This window comes from Ornithodoros turicata, chromosome 6 (genome assembly GCF_037126465.1).
Source record: "Ornithodoros turicata isolate Travis chromosome 6, ASM3712646v1, whole genome shotgun sequence".
NCBI lineage: Eukaryota > Metazoa > Arthropoda > Arachnida > Ixodida > Argasidae > Ornithodoros > Ornithodoros turicata.
In genome coordinates this window covers 14,590,554-14,606,160 of record NC_088206.1, presented here as the reverse complement: position 1 = coordinate 14,606,160, position 15,607 = coordinate 14,590,554, and the positions used below count along the sequence as shown (strand labels likewise).

Below are 15,607 nucleotides of genomic sequence, written 5' to 3'. Positions count from 1 at the left end.
GGATTGGATTGGATTTTGCATTTTTGCATGTTGATGATATTGATAGCAGTGGTAGTGCCCGCGATAACATAGCGTGTGGTAACATCCACGAGATTGCACGCGACACACTCGTCGTCTTGATGGAAAGTAACTGTATATTGACGTTGAAACAGACAAACAAGCGAACAAAATACAAGCCTAAAGGCCGTTGTCTGGCTTTATCGACTGCCAATGTAAAAAAAAAGCTCGTTCATATACTCAAAGCTTCTGTGTAGTGGGATCAGTCCTAGACAGAGACCAGAGGTAAACGGCAAAATATAACTGTCATACTTTTATGTCACACATCGCACGCTCAGCCAACAGCTCAGACATTCTTTGAGACCGGAATAGCAGGTAGTTTCGGTTTCACCTTTCGTCTGCTTTCTTGCGATCATATGGGTGGACGCCCTCCAATCGGGTACTTTGACGGGTCATATCAACGTGCTGTTGGTCATATCCGTACCGCACCCTACCGCCGCACACAGTGGAGTGCCACATTTCACCGTTTTGTTGCAGTTTTTTGTCCATTTCTGTTTTCTGAACTTCCTCGGCTTTGCCTTTTTCCTGTCTACGCTAACCGTGCTTTAGGGGCCAGCAATAAAAGTCTGATATCTCGAATCCGTTGTGCGTATGCCAGACACGGCATTGTTGTGTTGAAGTTATTGCGACTGAGACTCGTAGTTGTGCTCATGATTCGTGATGAGTGGTACACGTGCGCACAATAGCGCTACGTACAATGAACGCATAAATTGCGCTTTCACGTTTAAAAATCCTAGTTCTTCTCCGGAAGGACTGCGGACACGGCGTGGAGAGGTGCGGCCATGCTTTCCTGCGCGGTGAAGTTCATCTGCCTCGTCTTAGTAGTGCTTCTCGGAGTGCTTTCTTTGGTGTCGTCCGACAAGGGTAAGTTTGTAGACGTGATTTCGCTTTGTTATATTTATGTATATTTTTAAGTTATTTTTATTTTTATTCTATTGTTATTATATTATATTTTTATTTATTATATTATTATAATTATATTTGTCAGTGCTTTTATTTATTTTACATTTATATGTGTAGAATTTTCGCAAATTTTGGCCATCGTGGACACAGCAACAGAGCAGAGGCAGGATTACGATGGAAGTGCTCCAGTGACTTAGCCTGAAAAAATATTTCGGGATGGGTTCTACTCTCATTTCCCTCTCTCAAATAATATGCCAAAGATTTCAGGGAGGGGAGGGGTTGAACAGCCGAAACCCCCCTCTGTGGGCTACGACATTGGAGCTGCTGGTCTCATCCCCTTTCTCCATACGTATGTTACTTAGGTTCGTCAAAACGGGCGAAATTTTTGCGATTAAAGGAGAAAATGTGACACAGGGTTCGGCCGTCGTAAATTGTGGAAAAAGTAAGAAGGCGTTGAAACAAATCTGAAGTTCAACTTTGGACATCTTGTACAGGGATTCTACGTCGATTTACCTCTCCCTCTCCTTCTCGAGGTGGCCGCGCCAATACGGAATGGGCTCTCAGCATTGGTCTCCTCAAACGACTCGTCCAATTAGCGCGGGGAGATCGTTTCAGGAGACCAATCTGAGGCCTCTCCGCATTCTCACGCTTCTCAAGCGCATTCTCGTTCTTCAATTAACCGACGAATCCTGGACTCCAAATTTTGACGCCGAAGGAATGCATTTCGCAGACAGGTCTGCAATGAGGCTTACGTAAGATCCACAGTGAATTCCATTGTGTCGTCTAGGGTTTAAAGGGACACGACCTCTCCTGATGGACACGTGACCAGCCTACAAGGGCGTCGGCAACTCCTTCGCTACAAGGGAAGCAGAAGAAGGGGGCGTCATAGAACGCCGCTTGCTGTACCATATTTGTAAAAAATACTTTTGAGAAGTAACTGGCTTACAATTACAAGTAACATGTTTCGTAAAATGAATAAATTATAGTCAATAGTTATAGTCAATTATAGTCAGTTATATTATAGTCAGTTATAGTCAATTATAATAATAATGAGTAAATTATTATATAGTCAGAATTAGGAAATCATAGTTCTAACTTTATTACAATTAAATTAGTCTGTTAAAAGCAATTGAGTTACACCGAGTTACGTATGGAATTTTGACGTATACGTTTATTCTTCTTGCACGAAAAATCCGGTAAAAATACAGAAATATTTATTGACGTGACAAATTAGTACGATGACTAGAAATATGTGCTTAGCAGAAACATAAGAACAGGAGCATGTGAGGCTGTAAAAGTATCACGGAAAGAAAACTGTGAAAAGGGGTCTCTTAGTCAAAGTTATTCGAAAAGTAACGCCAAGTTCACTACAAATTGTGTGCCAAATGAATTAAGTTACAGTTATTACAAGTACGCAACATCTAAAGTAATCCTGAATGTAATTGAACCCTGGAAGGATGACTTTTGGACGATTGAATTATTATTTGTTATCCGTTACAGGTAAAGCTATCGAGAAGAAGGGTAAGTGTATAAGGCTATTAAGTGTATAAGTGTATAAGGCTGCAAAGGCTGATTTTCTTCTATGTTCTCGATGCTTACCTCTAAAAAGAAATAAAATAAAATGTGGTACTCAGCTAAAACAAAATCGGGTAATTCCTACAGAGGAGAATAGCACTGACCTGACGTGACGGTGCTGATGACGCAGACAAGATGCACATTTCCAGCTGCTTTTAAATAAACTTGAGGTGTGCTGTTATATTTTTTGCTGAAGGTCTCATAGCTGGATCGTATGTTGGTCCCCCAATCACGCTTTCATTAAACTCCTTACGAGTCTCCAGGAACCACCATCGAATATAACGGATATTACTTTTATTATTATTATTATTATTATTATTATTATTATATTATTATTATTGGCTAAGCCAGAAAATAGCCGGGTGGCAAGCAAATCAGCCTTGTTTCTAGTTTCCAGCCGATGCTGTACAGGCGGAGGCTATATACTTACCTTTATGAGCATATGTAATTTATCCTAGTTGTCCTCGACAAGAAAACTGGAGGTGATGTGTACAACGACTACCCGCCATCTTACTGTAAGGACTTTTTTTTTATTCAACATATTATTTATTTATATTATATATATACAGCTGATATGTTATTGTCTGATGTTGTTTCCCGTACTGCTACAGCCCAACATGATGCGCCCAGCAAGAAATCCGCCAAGAAAGGTACTGCATCTTCAGTTTTTATATAGCGCACGATATCATTTTTGTTTTTATAGTTTTGTGTACAGCACTGTGTACAGCACATACATACGTGGTCTCTGTGCATTCTTAAGTGACAAGAAACACTTTGGAGTAATCTCAAAGATGTTAGGAGAAAAGAAGCTTCCTGGGAGCACGAATACAAACTCGACAATTCTGTGTTTTACGATAGAAACAGGGTCAGTGATATATCTAACAGCCTTATGCCACGACACTGAACTGTTATGTTACAATTTCGAACTGCACCGAAACTCAGCTTTTTAAAATATGTATTACTTCTTGCAAAATAACCGAATTACGTACGACACTCGGACATCGAGATAAAAGATAAGATAATAGCTTATTTCTTATTTCAGAGAGCGATCAATTTCAGAAAAAAAAGTAAATTACAGATTCCTGGCGTACTCAGCGAGATAAACTGAACGCGCGCCGTATATGTGGCTTCGCCACACGAACGGTCGTGTTGCTGTAAAGCTTCAGTTACAGAAACTCTGAGAGTTTATGATGCCAACACGTGCTCATGATTTCTTGGTTCCCCCGAAGTGGGTTCGGTTGTCGAATACTTCCAATGGCTGTTGCTTGGTGGGTAGTTGTGCATGGCCAGTACTTTTTATTTCTGGACAAGTAAGTTTTATATCTGGAAGTAATGACCGACCACCAACGCAACCCGTTTGACGGGTGTCCGCACGTGCCACTTTATTGGGCGAAAAGCAAAGCAAGGCTGCTAATGGTTGCTAGCAGACGACGCCAGCAGAAGAGCGGAGGAAGAAGGGATATTCGGGATTCACGTCCATGCATGCGAACGAGCGACATCCCCCAGCGTAAGATGCGAAAAACGTCATAGCTCTTTGCTGCCACGAAAGCGCAAGCGCTTAATGTCATGTCTTTTCGTGCACTAATAACCGTAGAGAATATCGGGCGGCGCAGCCACAGTCACCAACATTACGTAGCAGAAGACAGGAAGAGACGCAGACGGTGTCGTGTGCAAAGAGCTCGTATGCCACGCTCAATATCCAGGCACCTTTTAAATGCTCAGCATAACACGCGGCAGAAACTTTCCCCCATGAGAAGATTTTTGTATTTTCTTGCACTAGAATATTCCATGGGACCTGTGTGAATACACGGATATAGCCGCTCGTGCGGATACCTGCAGGAGTTCTGTATGCACATCGTCGTCGCATACTTCCTCGCAAAGCGTCTACTGCTTACAGTGGGGATATACTGATAATGCCGTGTGCTGTTTTTCGCATTGTTCTTTCACTATATTTCAGAGGTGGTTATAGTGAAAGAGATAAAAAAAGAAAAGCCCAAAAAGAAACTGAAGAAGAAGAAGGTCATCACCGATTACGACTACGGTTACAACGACAACTCCTACAGAAATTACGACACGTATGACTATAATGACAACTATGACGACAACAAGAGAGGTTACGACTACCAGAGTGACTACAAGAAGCCGGACTATGGCTACCAGCCTGATTACAGAAAGTCAGGTTATAATGACTATGGCTACAAGAAAGACGATTACGGCTACCAGCCAGACTACAGAAAACAAAATTATGATGGCTACCGGCCAGACTACAGGAAACACGGTAACGACTATAACTACAAGAAGGATGACTACGGCTACAAACCAGACTACAGGAAACAAGGTTACGACTACGGCTATAAGAAAGACGATTACGGCTACAAGCCAGACTACAGGAAACAAGGTTACGACTATAACTACAAGAAGGATGACTACGGCTACAAGCCAGACTACAGGAAACAAGGTTACGACTACGGCTATAAGAAAGACGATTACGGCTACAAGAAGAACGACTATGGCTACCAGAAGGACAACTACAAAAAAGACGACTACAAAAAGGATGACTACAAGAAGAAAGGTGACACAGCCTTGCTGCTCAATTTTTTGTGTTTGCAAATGCACCCTCGAGTAAATTTTCTTGTAATTTTGTCACAAATATTTATCATTTTTCAACAACTCAATTACCTCATCTCAATTAATTCATTTCCTGACATCTTTGTTTGCAGAACCAATTCGTGAGTACTCCTCAACACTCTATATACCATAAACAAATTGAAAAGAGCTAACCAACTTCATGAAAGGATATTGTCGTATAAGTTGGCATTAATATCTGAATGTGTTGTTTTGTTTTCGCACTTTTTCCCCTCTTCTACAGAGATCAACTTAAAAAGTAAGGGATAATCGACTTTACTGCGTAGTGCTTCATTTAATAGTGACAATTAATGATGTGATGATAATGATAATTTTTGTATTATTCGACAGTTGTCAACGAAAAGAAACCTGAAAAGGGTATGCAGATTCCTCTTCACGTGGACTATCAGACAATCAATAATTTTCCTCCACTATAAAAGTCTCATTAACAATCCTAATCTCGTTCTTTTAAACGCAGAGCCTGTGTATAACCGTAAGTAGAGCTTTACAAACACATTCCTAATTCACTGAACTATTTTGTTAACCTTCCTAATAACAGACCAGCACAAAGGAGCAATGTTACTCAGTCCATTGGTTTCTGAGACCGTTCTACTTTGCAACAGGGATGTATAGCTGATGAAATAACGCAGACACAAAAAGGAAAAAGCACTTTCGAACTGCATGTTACACTATTACAGACGCCGTCCAATATCTCGGACTCTGCGGGGATCATGCAAAAGTCCGAATAAACGAGCTTCGCTTTAACAGTAAACTTTATTAAGCACTATAGTAGGCCGGAAAAAGTTCTGGATGCTGTCTTGACGGGCAGTCCTCCATCTCTGCCTGATAACATCGGCTTCTACTTCCTGAAGTGATATTTCGTCATTGTGTATACGGACGAAAGCACCGCAATCGTCTTCTTCAGTTCCGAGTTAAACGGCTGCGCTGGGAGACGGCAAGCCGTCCATGATCCCGAACACGTGGAAGGAACATACTTCTGGCAACATTCATTCCGCAAGTCGGCTTCACCTAACGCCTTTGTGCTTTAGGTGGAGCTCGCTTTACGGCACCGTCGCGAGACTCGCGGCTGGACAGCACGTGCTGGGCAAAGTTACACAAAAAAATGCAACTGGCTGTGAGAAGAAAGTCTAGTAATAATGGCAAGGTACCATAGGAGACAATAGATACACAAGACCACCTGCCCTTAGCATGCATATTTTGCGGCTAAGGCGTGGCATCTTCGTATTACGTGTTGAAGACTAAATCATGTTATCACTCTATCAGACTATACATATGTGACTGTCTGCCACTCTGGGCAACGATGCTGTGTTGGAATGGTAGGGTATATCTATCTACATACTGAATGCCATGGACAATATATAGTTCAAAGATGTTCGTGAAGTTTGTTGGAATATTTGTACTTCATAGTTATTCTTGCACGCGCAATTAAATGTCCTTACCTCACCCCCAGCTGCTCCCAAGGAGACCGTTAGTAAGTATGCATCTATGGTATTTACAGCTAGAAGCACTAACGTAAAAGTGTTGTACGGCTTGGGACAGAAGTTTACGGAACACCGGGGTGTCGCACTTCTCCATTGGCGCGCCACCCTAGTAGCAAACTCAGCAGACACACATACCGAGAGGTGAATAAAATAGCGGGTCATCCATTTCTTACTCAATCTCTTCCTGATATCTAGCAGGGGGCCGCTCCGATGAAGAAATACGCCAGTGCCGTAAACTTTAGTCCAAAGCTGCACAATATAATAGTGCTGCATGTTCTGTTATTAATAGTATACGATTATTGTAATTCAGAGCACGTTCCAGTATACCAAAAAGGTGAGACTGGATGATTCTTTACATGCACACAATTTGTTTTCTTCGAAAGCCCTCCCACATAGCATTAGTATTTACTCTGTGTATTGATTAGTTCCAGAGCCATACCCAGTTTATGTTCGTAAGTAAGACTCATAACCCTTCCCTTTGTACGTAGACACGCAATACATGTTGGTGAGATTGCAACATATGTACAGCGAATACACTTCAGTTTTTATGCTTACTCATTCGTCAATGTATGCCAACAGGTCAGCCAGTATACTACCCAGGTACACTGCCTTTTGTCACTTTTTGTTCATTTTGGCATTTACGTGATCACTAAATAAATTACATAATCCAATTATCTCCTTAGCGCCTCAGCCAAACTATCGTAAGAACAGCATCTTTGGTTCCTTGCCTTTTACACACGTAATGTCCTGCATGGATTATTATGACACTCAGCACGTGGATTATTATGACACTAGCTTTGACTTCACACTTGGGCTTGCTATGGCTCTCACATTGCAATAGTTTGGTAGAAGCGTTACATTACAAATAGATAATTTACGTGGCAATCTCATTTCAATTTCGTCATTTTTCTGCAGAACCACCTCGTCAGTACTATGGTAAGTGGATTGCACGCGCAGGTTATGTAAGTTTGCTTGTTTATTTTACATGTACGTAGTACTTGACATACGAAAACACAAGGACATGAAATAATGCTAAAAAATATTGTCTTACATGTGAAAAGTAACGTGTTCAACTCATTTCTCTCTTTTGCAAAACTTTACAAGCTCCCCGACCACCCCGTAAGTACAGTTTCAAAACAGTAAGATATTACAGGTACTTGAATACATACAATGAAGCAGTATCCGCTGTTACACTCCCAGCTCTGCTCCACGTATAATGAATGGAACAAAACGCTGTCTTTCTTTCATTTAGTTCAAGCGACACAGACAGTAAGCAAATTTTAAAAAATGGTTGCCTAGTTGGCAATGAATAAAACAGGTCTTCATCAGCATTAGGTGCAGTTTTTATGCATTTTAGGTGCATATATCAGCCAGCCTTTTTTCTTTATTCGAGCATAAAGAGCCACAAAAATTGGAAATATTATATTAAACTTGATAGATCAATGCATGCATCATTGTCCCCTTATCTTATATATTACCTGGTGATCTAGCAATAGATTGTCAGAGCCATTTTATCATTGTGATAATTCAAATGTGCTTTTTTTTGTAGCACAATACAGAGGGCAATGTAAGTTGACACCTCCCATTTATGCATAAGTGAATAAGTGATGTGAATCAGTTTCTAATATTTACAATCTTTTTTATTGTTTTCACTTTCATACAGACAACAGAGTGAGTAGTATTTAAAGTACACACTGTGTAGTTGACTCAACAATTGAGGAGAGAAGCTTTTGCACAGGGAGAATAAACTGACTCTGTACTTCCTTTTCAGCGTTACGGATAGAAGACAACGTACTCTATGCGGTCGCAAGACAAAGAACATATTTTTGCAACAAGAAAATAAAAATGCACAATCAAAAAGCCAGTGTGAGATGTTATTTTGCTCCTTATGAGACCATGCAAGGCGTGTGGGACAGATCCGAATGCTGGACAAATCCATCATATCGCCTGTCCACCCATCAGCTTAACTTCTGCCCGGTGGCTCCTGTTGTGAAGTCTTCTTTCGTCGCGGCACGTTCAGCTGTGTAAGTTCCAGCAGTGTCAGTCGTGTCATGCATTGCAGTCGTGAGCGATCGGAGCGATTTATCCCATGGAAATGCCGTAGGTCGATTGAAATCCTTACATAATTCTGTGATATATCAAATATTTGTGAAAAAAAAAAAAAACACGATCCTGAGGGAAACAGCTGGTTCCGCGAGACACGGCCAAATTCTGTGGAATCGCGGATTTGCTGAAAGCTACTCAAGAGTTGCGTTTTTACCAAAACTGAGATGCATGTCCTTGTTGCATGGCTTACGTGTGCGTACTGAGACAGCCTTAACGCGCGCAGCGGCAGACGTGAATGTTGGAGAATTTCCTCTATTTCAAAACTTTGAGGTAGAGAGACAGACAGAGGTACTTTGAATGAGAATGCTTGGATTCATAACAGGTGGCAAGGGTTCTCTGTTACATTATGTCACGGGCCTGAAGTACCTTCAGGCATGTACAGGGGCCTTCTGGGGCACAGGCTACAAATTACCAAGCCGCACCAGAACCAGAGAAGGGTAATGGGCGTGTTTTTGTTATCGTTCCCATTTTCTTTACTCGAACATTTCCGTTTGTGACACCAGGCTTCCAATTTTGTTTCTGGTAATGGAATGGCCCTTATGGAGCTGCAGGCTAAACACTCCATCCAGCTCCCTCATACCATGTGTACACACACGCAGGTCATTTCACTTCAGGGAAGTCGTCTATCTTCCAGGGCTTCCTCCTCGTCTGACATTGTACCCCTGCTAAAATTCAGAGTCCAGTTTCTCCACGTATGTATAACCAGACCTCCTCGCAGCGTCGCACCCACGGACAGATGCACCCAGTAACAAGGAGTACTACCATTCCCAAGCAAAACAGTAGTAGGCGTGTGTCCTCGTGCTGTGTTGTGGAGTCTGTTGTGTACGTCTCTCTTTGCATGTACTTCCACAAGGCTCCCCAACCAGCACCCGCTGTACGTCGTCGGCATGTAGCTTGTGCCGGCCATGCCACTAATGCCTGTGCAGAAAACGAAAATGAAAAAAAAGAAAAAGAAAAAAGTACCAACAGTTGAGTGCACAAGTTTCGGTGTATTATTTGTATAGCCTGAAGTGTTATGGTTTTACCCAATTATTCCGCGAATTTGCACCCCGAATCGAATGGTTGCCTCTTTAGGATAAAACCCGATTTTTTTTACCCGGCAAATTGCCCTCACTGGGATGTCCGTAGGAATGCTCTAACTTACTTATTTGGCAGCAAACGCAGTTACGTCACCATCTGTACCAAACCACAATAGTTAGCTTGAGTAACTGAGCCCGATTTCTTCCCGAATTTGGTATACTGGAAGTTTTTTCACCCGAATTTGAATTAATTTAGCGAACACGTTTATTTACCCAATTCTTACCCCCCGAATTTAGAAAAAAATACTTCCCGAAAACTTCAGGCTCTAATTATTTGTGTGACAAATGAACATGCGATAGATACATCAAGCGAGCTGAGTAAGAGAGCTTTGGACACTGCTCTGTACAAAAAATGTGTAAACTGCAACCAACTGATAACTTGAAAAAATCATCAGTTGCCAACATAGTTTTGGTTTTAAATAGCCACTGAAGGTTCAGAGTTCCGATACGTAAACATGGTGATTAAAACAGAGGAAAATGTGCACCACTATCGTGGTAACGCACAAACAGGTTTCTTACCCGCAGCAGTAAACTGTCCGGAGAAGCACCACAGCATCCGTAGGCTCTCTTTGCATGGCGAAACCAGATTATGGATGAGCTTCCCTGAGACTTCGGTTAGGACAATGCCAATCATCGCGGCTCACACAGGTAGAAGATGACACACCTTGTGGATGAAAAAGATTGCACAAGCATTCGAGTCATCAACTTCTTAAAGTGTTAATCGTATTTTCCTGATAATATTTTCACTTAAAGCAGTGAAACCACTGAATCATCACCACCGAAATAAAGTTGTTGTTCCCAATGAAACTAGTCACAAATGTACGCAACTGTGTTCTGTTTTGTAGGCTTAGATGCATTTAAATTTTAAATTAGCATACAGAGACTATGAAGTATTGTGGGTCATTCATGAAAGCACATGTTCACTAACAGCATGTATATCTAGATTTTGCATACTGAATTGATCTATAATGTCAAATGAAACAAATATATATGTGTGTTTATATATTAGCCAGCTTGGAATTTTAAACGCTAGAAGCACACATAAAAGTGCACCTCTGCTCTCAATCTCCTCTGTCAGATGCAGATTTTTGGGACTAGTGTGGCAGAAACAGTGGATGTTGCATCCATGTGGCCCTTATGAAAAATATGGGACCAATGTTTCAGACTACAGGCTCGATTTTTTTTTTCTCTCGCTTCCTACAAGCTCTGTAGCAAAGCTGATCATATGGTACTACAGCTTGTCAGCAAGGAAGAAACTGTTGCTGCATTGCTATAGCCCTGCCCTAACAACGTTGTGCTATAGAGTAGCTATGATGTTGAAGCCAGATATTATCGCAAACGTCGATGCAAGGTTATCGTTTCGTGCAACTGCAACACTGTAGGATTATCATGGCAGCATGCAATCATTATCACATATGTTTCTTCTCATGGAGAAAAATGCAGGATTTGTGCTCTTTTTCCTTTCTTTTTTTTCATGGAATTCGGAAATCTTTACCACAGCTGACAGCGATCAAGCTAGCAAGCACTCCGAGGATGACATCGACGCAGATATGTTCTATTAACGTTTTGTAACTTACAGGGCAAATGGCACATGAGACCCCATTCTAATAAATTAAGAGCAGGTTTGTCAGAGCTTCTTTGCCACGTGCTCTGGAGTTTCTTCAGTTTGAGTAGAAGTGGTCTTCAATGCCACCAAGCCAAGCCTGATTGTGTTGCACTGTGATGCTGCGCAAGAAAATTAATCAGTTGTACAATGTTTCAAGCGCAAATGTATGCTCTCGTATACCCTCAAAAAGCCCAAGGCTTTGCACTTACATCTGCTGACAATAGACATGGAACCAGTTGGGAAAGTTTGCGTAGCTACAGTTCTTATGGATGGGTGACAGGAACAGCCCATGGTATATGTTGTGGGACGCTTCTGCGTAGTGGACCTTCCCTGAAAATTCAATGCAGCAGTAACTTGATCATTGAATGCACCGCAGGTTTAATGTCTCGTAAAATGCGATCTTTATCGGTTGTTTGTGTCACAAATGCAATAGTTATTTCAAATCATGTGACAGTGTGTTGGTAACCAACTGTGTTTGCATCGAGGTTGCCAGATTAATATGCAGTGTTTCAAAAAAATAAAAAATAAAAAACAGCATCAAAAGAAATGTCATCCCACAATTGGAGGGAGAAAATCTATACATTTCTTGGTTTCCTTACAGAAAAGAACAATGGCATCGCTACGTAAAACATGTCAGCGTCATTTTGAGTTATTGTTTGTAACATTGACATGCTTTGCAACACCTTGTCCCGTAGCAGATCAATGGGCCCTCATTGTATCTCGAATTTTCTATTCTTTCGGGTCAACACTTTGTTATCGTTTTACAGATTTTCTTTGCAAATACTGCGACATCTCTAAGCTAAGTTGAAATCTCTGCAGATTTTTTTCGCTTTTTGCACTGTGTTACGGTTATTCACTGTTGTACACTTTACTGCTGTAGAACTCATTATTATGAATTGCTTTGAGCGATCAAACATGCTGTAGCGCCTGCGATTGCTGAGATATGACTGCCGCAGTGGGGCAGCATAGTCATTACCTGGCGGGCTCACATGTGCTACTGCTGCAGCCTCAAGGTCGCAATAACTACCATGTGCACTTCTATGGCCTATCACACAATAATGCTGCCATGTACTTCTGGCTATTGTACAAGCAGCAGTGTAACCATATGAAATAAATATATCCTAACTTTGTTACGTTCAGCTTTCTAGAATGGCCCCGATATACTAGCTGCGGGCAAAGGCGAATCCCTACGTCAAAGTTAAGAGACCGCTTTAGACTGGGAAACATTCAACATATATCAGCAAGAAATTGATATTACCTGCTTCAAGAGAGGTACAAGATGTGTGACAGCATTCCACAAGTCATGCTCTAAAGACACGCCTGCAAAGTCTAGGTCACCGCCTACAGCCACCTGTAACGACAAGAACACATGGAGAACTATGTACTACATTCATATGGATTGGTAGCACTCAGTCTGGAAGAAAAGAAGAAGAAAGCGGCTGTAACTTTGGGCATTGTGTCAAACGAGTTTCAATGCAGGGGCCAATTTTTGACAAAGATATTTTTGAAAGGCTATTAAATTTCGCTGAAAGGCTTTTAAGGCTGAAAGGTATTGTTATTGCGGACGCTACGTAATTTCACCGCTCCGCGCACCCCTTCCGATACTCGTTGTTGTTGTTCTTGCTGTTGCTCCCGTATCCTGGCCCGTCGCTGACGCTGAGCCTCCGCTGCTCGGGCACGACGCTCTGCCGATGGTTGACGGGCACGCTGTCGACGCTTGCTGGCCACTTCTTGAGCTCGACGCACCTCCGGGGGCAGTCGGGCCCGGTGCTGTCGCTTGGCTTCTGCCGCTGCTGCGCGACCTGCAGCACCCAAACGGGCACGTCGTTCACGTGCTGCTTCTGCGCGCCGTCGCTTCCGTTCCTGCTCGGCGGCATCCTTATCTTCGGGCGCCTGCACCTGTTTCTGTAGAATTGTAAAGGAAGGCCATTCCGTGTTTACGGTGCAGTCGCTGGGGCTGGGCGACGCCATCTTGCGCGATGCTCGATCGCAGGGACCTCTGGCGGGCCGAAACCCAAAACTTTGTCTGCTTTCAGCGGCTCGGCTGTGCTTTCAAATGTTTACGCTTTGCTGTTTTCTCATTTTTACACTTCTTCAAACATCCTACTCATGTTTTTATCTGGTTCATGTTTGACACCACTCTAGTTTCGGTTGCATTGAACCCTCGAAACGTACCCCAATGCGTACCCTCTGGCGCTCCATCTTCGCCTCTCGCTCGGCCTGACGTTGAGCCTTCCTGGCGGCTGCCTCTGCCTGTCGAAGCCCGGGGTTGTTGTCTCGTCTAGCCCGCTTCGCTCTGGCCTCTGTCGCGCGAAGTACCGCATCGGCTTGCCGCTTCTCGCGCCGCATTTCGGCTAGTCGAGCTAGGCGCTGCTTTCGCTCGTCCTCAGTCTCGTTCGCCCGCTTTCGGCGCTGCCTGAAGGCATCCGCTGCCAGACGTAGCTTGCGTTGTTCCTCGGTTTCAGTAGCTCGTCGCCTTCGCTCAGAATCAGTCTTCTTTTGGCGCCTACTTGGCCCGGCACTCGTACTCGGTTCACACTCCATTGTGTATTTGAATTCAGTCCATACGCGCCTTGCACCAAAGCGCCAAGGCTCCTCCGTAACGTCACCCGCCGCGGCACGCGCACATTGGCTTCTCCGTGACCTACTTTCCCTTACTCTCAACTGCCCTTATCCTCTCTCACGCAAATACTTCCCTCTCCACGTCTTGATCACGGATCGACACCGACACTTTTTCTCGAAATGACGCTTCTATCTGTAGCCCGACCCTCGATTCACCACGCGCAGTGTGCTTTTTCTTTTTCTTTTTTTTTTTTTTTGATTCAGTGTTAGCGCCGCCAAGCATTGGGTGCGTGCGTGTGGGATTGCGCGTCCTGGGCCGACTTCAGATGGAGACAGGGTTGAACCGTGCCGGCATTCGTCACACGTAGTAGTGAAGTGCGTTCTCGTGAAACATAGTATGATGTGAAAACGTATTGTCTGGTTCTGCCCTCACTCATCCTCAAATAAAAGAGAGGAAGAAATTTTTCCTTATATAGCTTTCACTGTGACGTTGTTGGTGCATGCAGCATGCTCCATTTTCGTGGAGCATGCTGCATACTCCTGCTGCTGTTTATACCTCCCCTTCACTATTATATTCAGAAACAGAAAAAAATATACAGTTGTATTTTTTATTCTTTTTTTGGTACCGGGTACAGAGTATTTTATTAGAAACGGCTACGTGAACGCTACGCCTAACGTATCGTTTTAACGTAACATACGCTTAACGTAAGCTACGCAAAAACATACTGTGAGCGGTGCACTGTAGGCAGCCAGGTAGGCATTTTGTGCATGAGTATGACTATAGATGATATGCAGATGACTATCAAAAATTCATCAATGAACTTTTTAATTTTTTTATAATTCGAGGTTTTCAGGCAAACGTAAAATTGCAGAATCGGATGTAGTCATTGTTTAAAATGAGTCTTTCCTGTTTTGCCTTTCTCCCAGAAGGGGCACATTTTCGTTTTTTTTTTTTTCATTTTTCATTTATTGGAACATTTGTAAAAACCTGTACATCACAGGGTGGCCAAAAAGCAGCAAAAAAAAAAAAAAAAAACTTTGCATAAAAGCATACTTTGAGTTATCCATGCATCTCAAAATTTTGTTGTGGAACTGGGACAATGCTACAACGACTTTTACTACAAGCACCACATAGTGTCACCTTGTGGCCACCTGTCCTTTGACATTGTGCCAAGCTGCATACACACACGTATGAAATACATAAAAAGTCCAGAACCTGGTATATTAGAAGATTTATGAAACATTACACACCTCGGCTGAGACTGGGAGACTGTCTAAGCTGCATACTATATATGGGGCTATGGCACATCAGACTTCCACAGGCGGAGGTTCCTGGTACTGAGCCCCAGCTATTGCACGATCTTCTGGTTTCGCACATAATCTGTATTTTTGAAATGGAGCTGACAAAAACGTACATTGTCGAGATTTGTCACTTGGTAGCGAGTGAAACCGTACTCCCCACCATACAGTGGCGTAGCCACGGGGGATCTAGGGGGGGCCCGAGCCTCCCCCTTCTTGCCACCGACCGACCCACGCAAATCGTGCAAATCGGAGGAGAAAATAATATATGGGGGGGGGGGGGGGACCAGTGT

At 42.9% G+C, this 15,607-nt stretch overlaps 2 protein-coding genes across 3 annotated transcripts; one reads left to right on the top strand and one right to left on the bottom strand.

Moving 5' to 3' along the window:
- The first annotated feature begins 791 nt into the window (after positions 1 to 791).
- LOC135399209 (uncharacterized) lies at positions 792 to 8,526 on the top strand. Of its 2 annotated transcripts, XM_064630989.1 has the most exons (17): positions 792 to 921; positions 2,461 to 2,481; positions 2,994 to 3,050; positions 3,147 to 3,185; positions 4,493 to 5,107; positions 5,256 to 5,264; positions 5,405 to 5,419; positions 5,512 to 5,538; positions 5,639 to 5,653; positions 6,632 to 6,652; positions 6,973 to 6,996; positions 7,088 to 7,114; positions 7,242 to 7,262; positions 7,346 to 7,363; positions 7,578 to 7,598; positions 7,767 to 7,781; positions 8,212 to 8,526. In XM_064630989.1, the coding sequence occupies exons 1-17, from the start codon at positions 840 to 842 to the stop codon at positions 8,256 to 8,258; spliced, it is 1,074 nt and encodes a 357-aa protein (XP_064487059.1). In that variant the 5' UTR covers positions 792 to 839; the 3' UTR covers positions 8,259 to 8,526. The 2 variants fall into 2 exon arrangements, with proteins under 2 accessions (XP_064487059.1, XP_064487060.1); XM_064630990.1 differs by lacking the exon at positions 5,256 to 5,264.
- LOC135399210 (uncharacterized) lies at positions 8,281 to 13,472 on the bottom strand. The gene is made up of 6 exons (XM_064630991.1): positions 13,047 to 13,472; positions 12,712 to 12,804; positions 11,663 to 11,783; positions 11,425 to 11,572; positions 10,367 to 10,511; positions 8,281 to 9,686 (listed from the first exon to the last, which is right to left on the bottom strand). Exons 1-4 carry the CDS (start codon positions 13,422 to 13,424, stop codon positions 11,475 to 11,477), a joined length of 690 nt encoding a protein of 229 aa, XP_064487061.1. The 5' UTR covers positions 13,425 to 13,472; the 3' UTR covers positions 8,281 to 9,686; positions 10,367 to 10,511; positions 11,425 to 11,474.
- Between the last annotated feature and the right edge of the window lie 2,135 nt (positions 13,473 to 15,607).

What these genes read in the sequence shown, in the direction of transcription:
- LOC135399209 (XM_064630989.1), top strand. Translation starts at nt 840, where the DNA reads ATGCTTTCCTGCGCGGTGAAGTTCATCTGCCTCGTCTTAGTAGTGCTT. An exon ending in CGACTACCCGCCATCTTACT is followed by an intron (nt 3,051 to 3,146) that starts GTAAGGACTTTT and finishes GTACTGCTACAG; the next exon opens with CCCAACATGATGCGCCCAGC. An exon ending in TGCTCCCAAGGAGACCGTTA is followed by an intron (nt 6,653 to 6,972) that starts GTAAGTATGCAT and finishes ATTGTAATTCAG; the next exon opens with AGCACGTTCCAGTATACCAA.
- LOC135399210 (XM_064630991.1), bottom strand. Translation starts at nt 13,424, where the DNA reads ATGGCGTCGCCCAGCCCCAGCGACTGCACCGTAAACACGGAATGGCCT. An exon ending in TTGTACCTCTCTTGAAGCAG is followed by an intron (nt 11,784 to 12,711) that starts GTAATATCAATT and finishes TTGAATTTTCAG; the next exon opens with GGAAGGTCCACTACGCAGAA. An exon ending in CATGTCTATTGTCAGCAGAT is followed by an intron (nt 11,573 to 11,662) that starts GTAAGTGCAAAG and finishes TTTCTTGCGCAG; the next exon opens with CATCACAGTGCAACACAATC.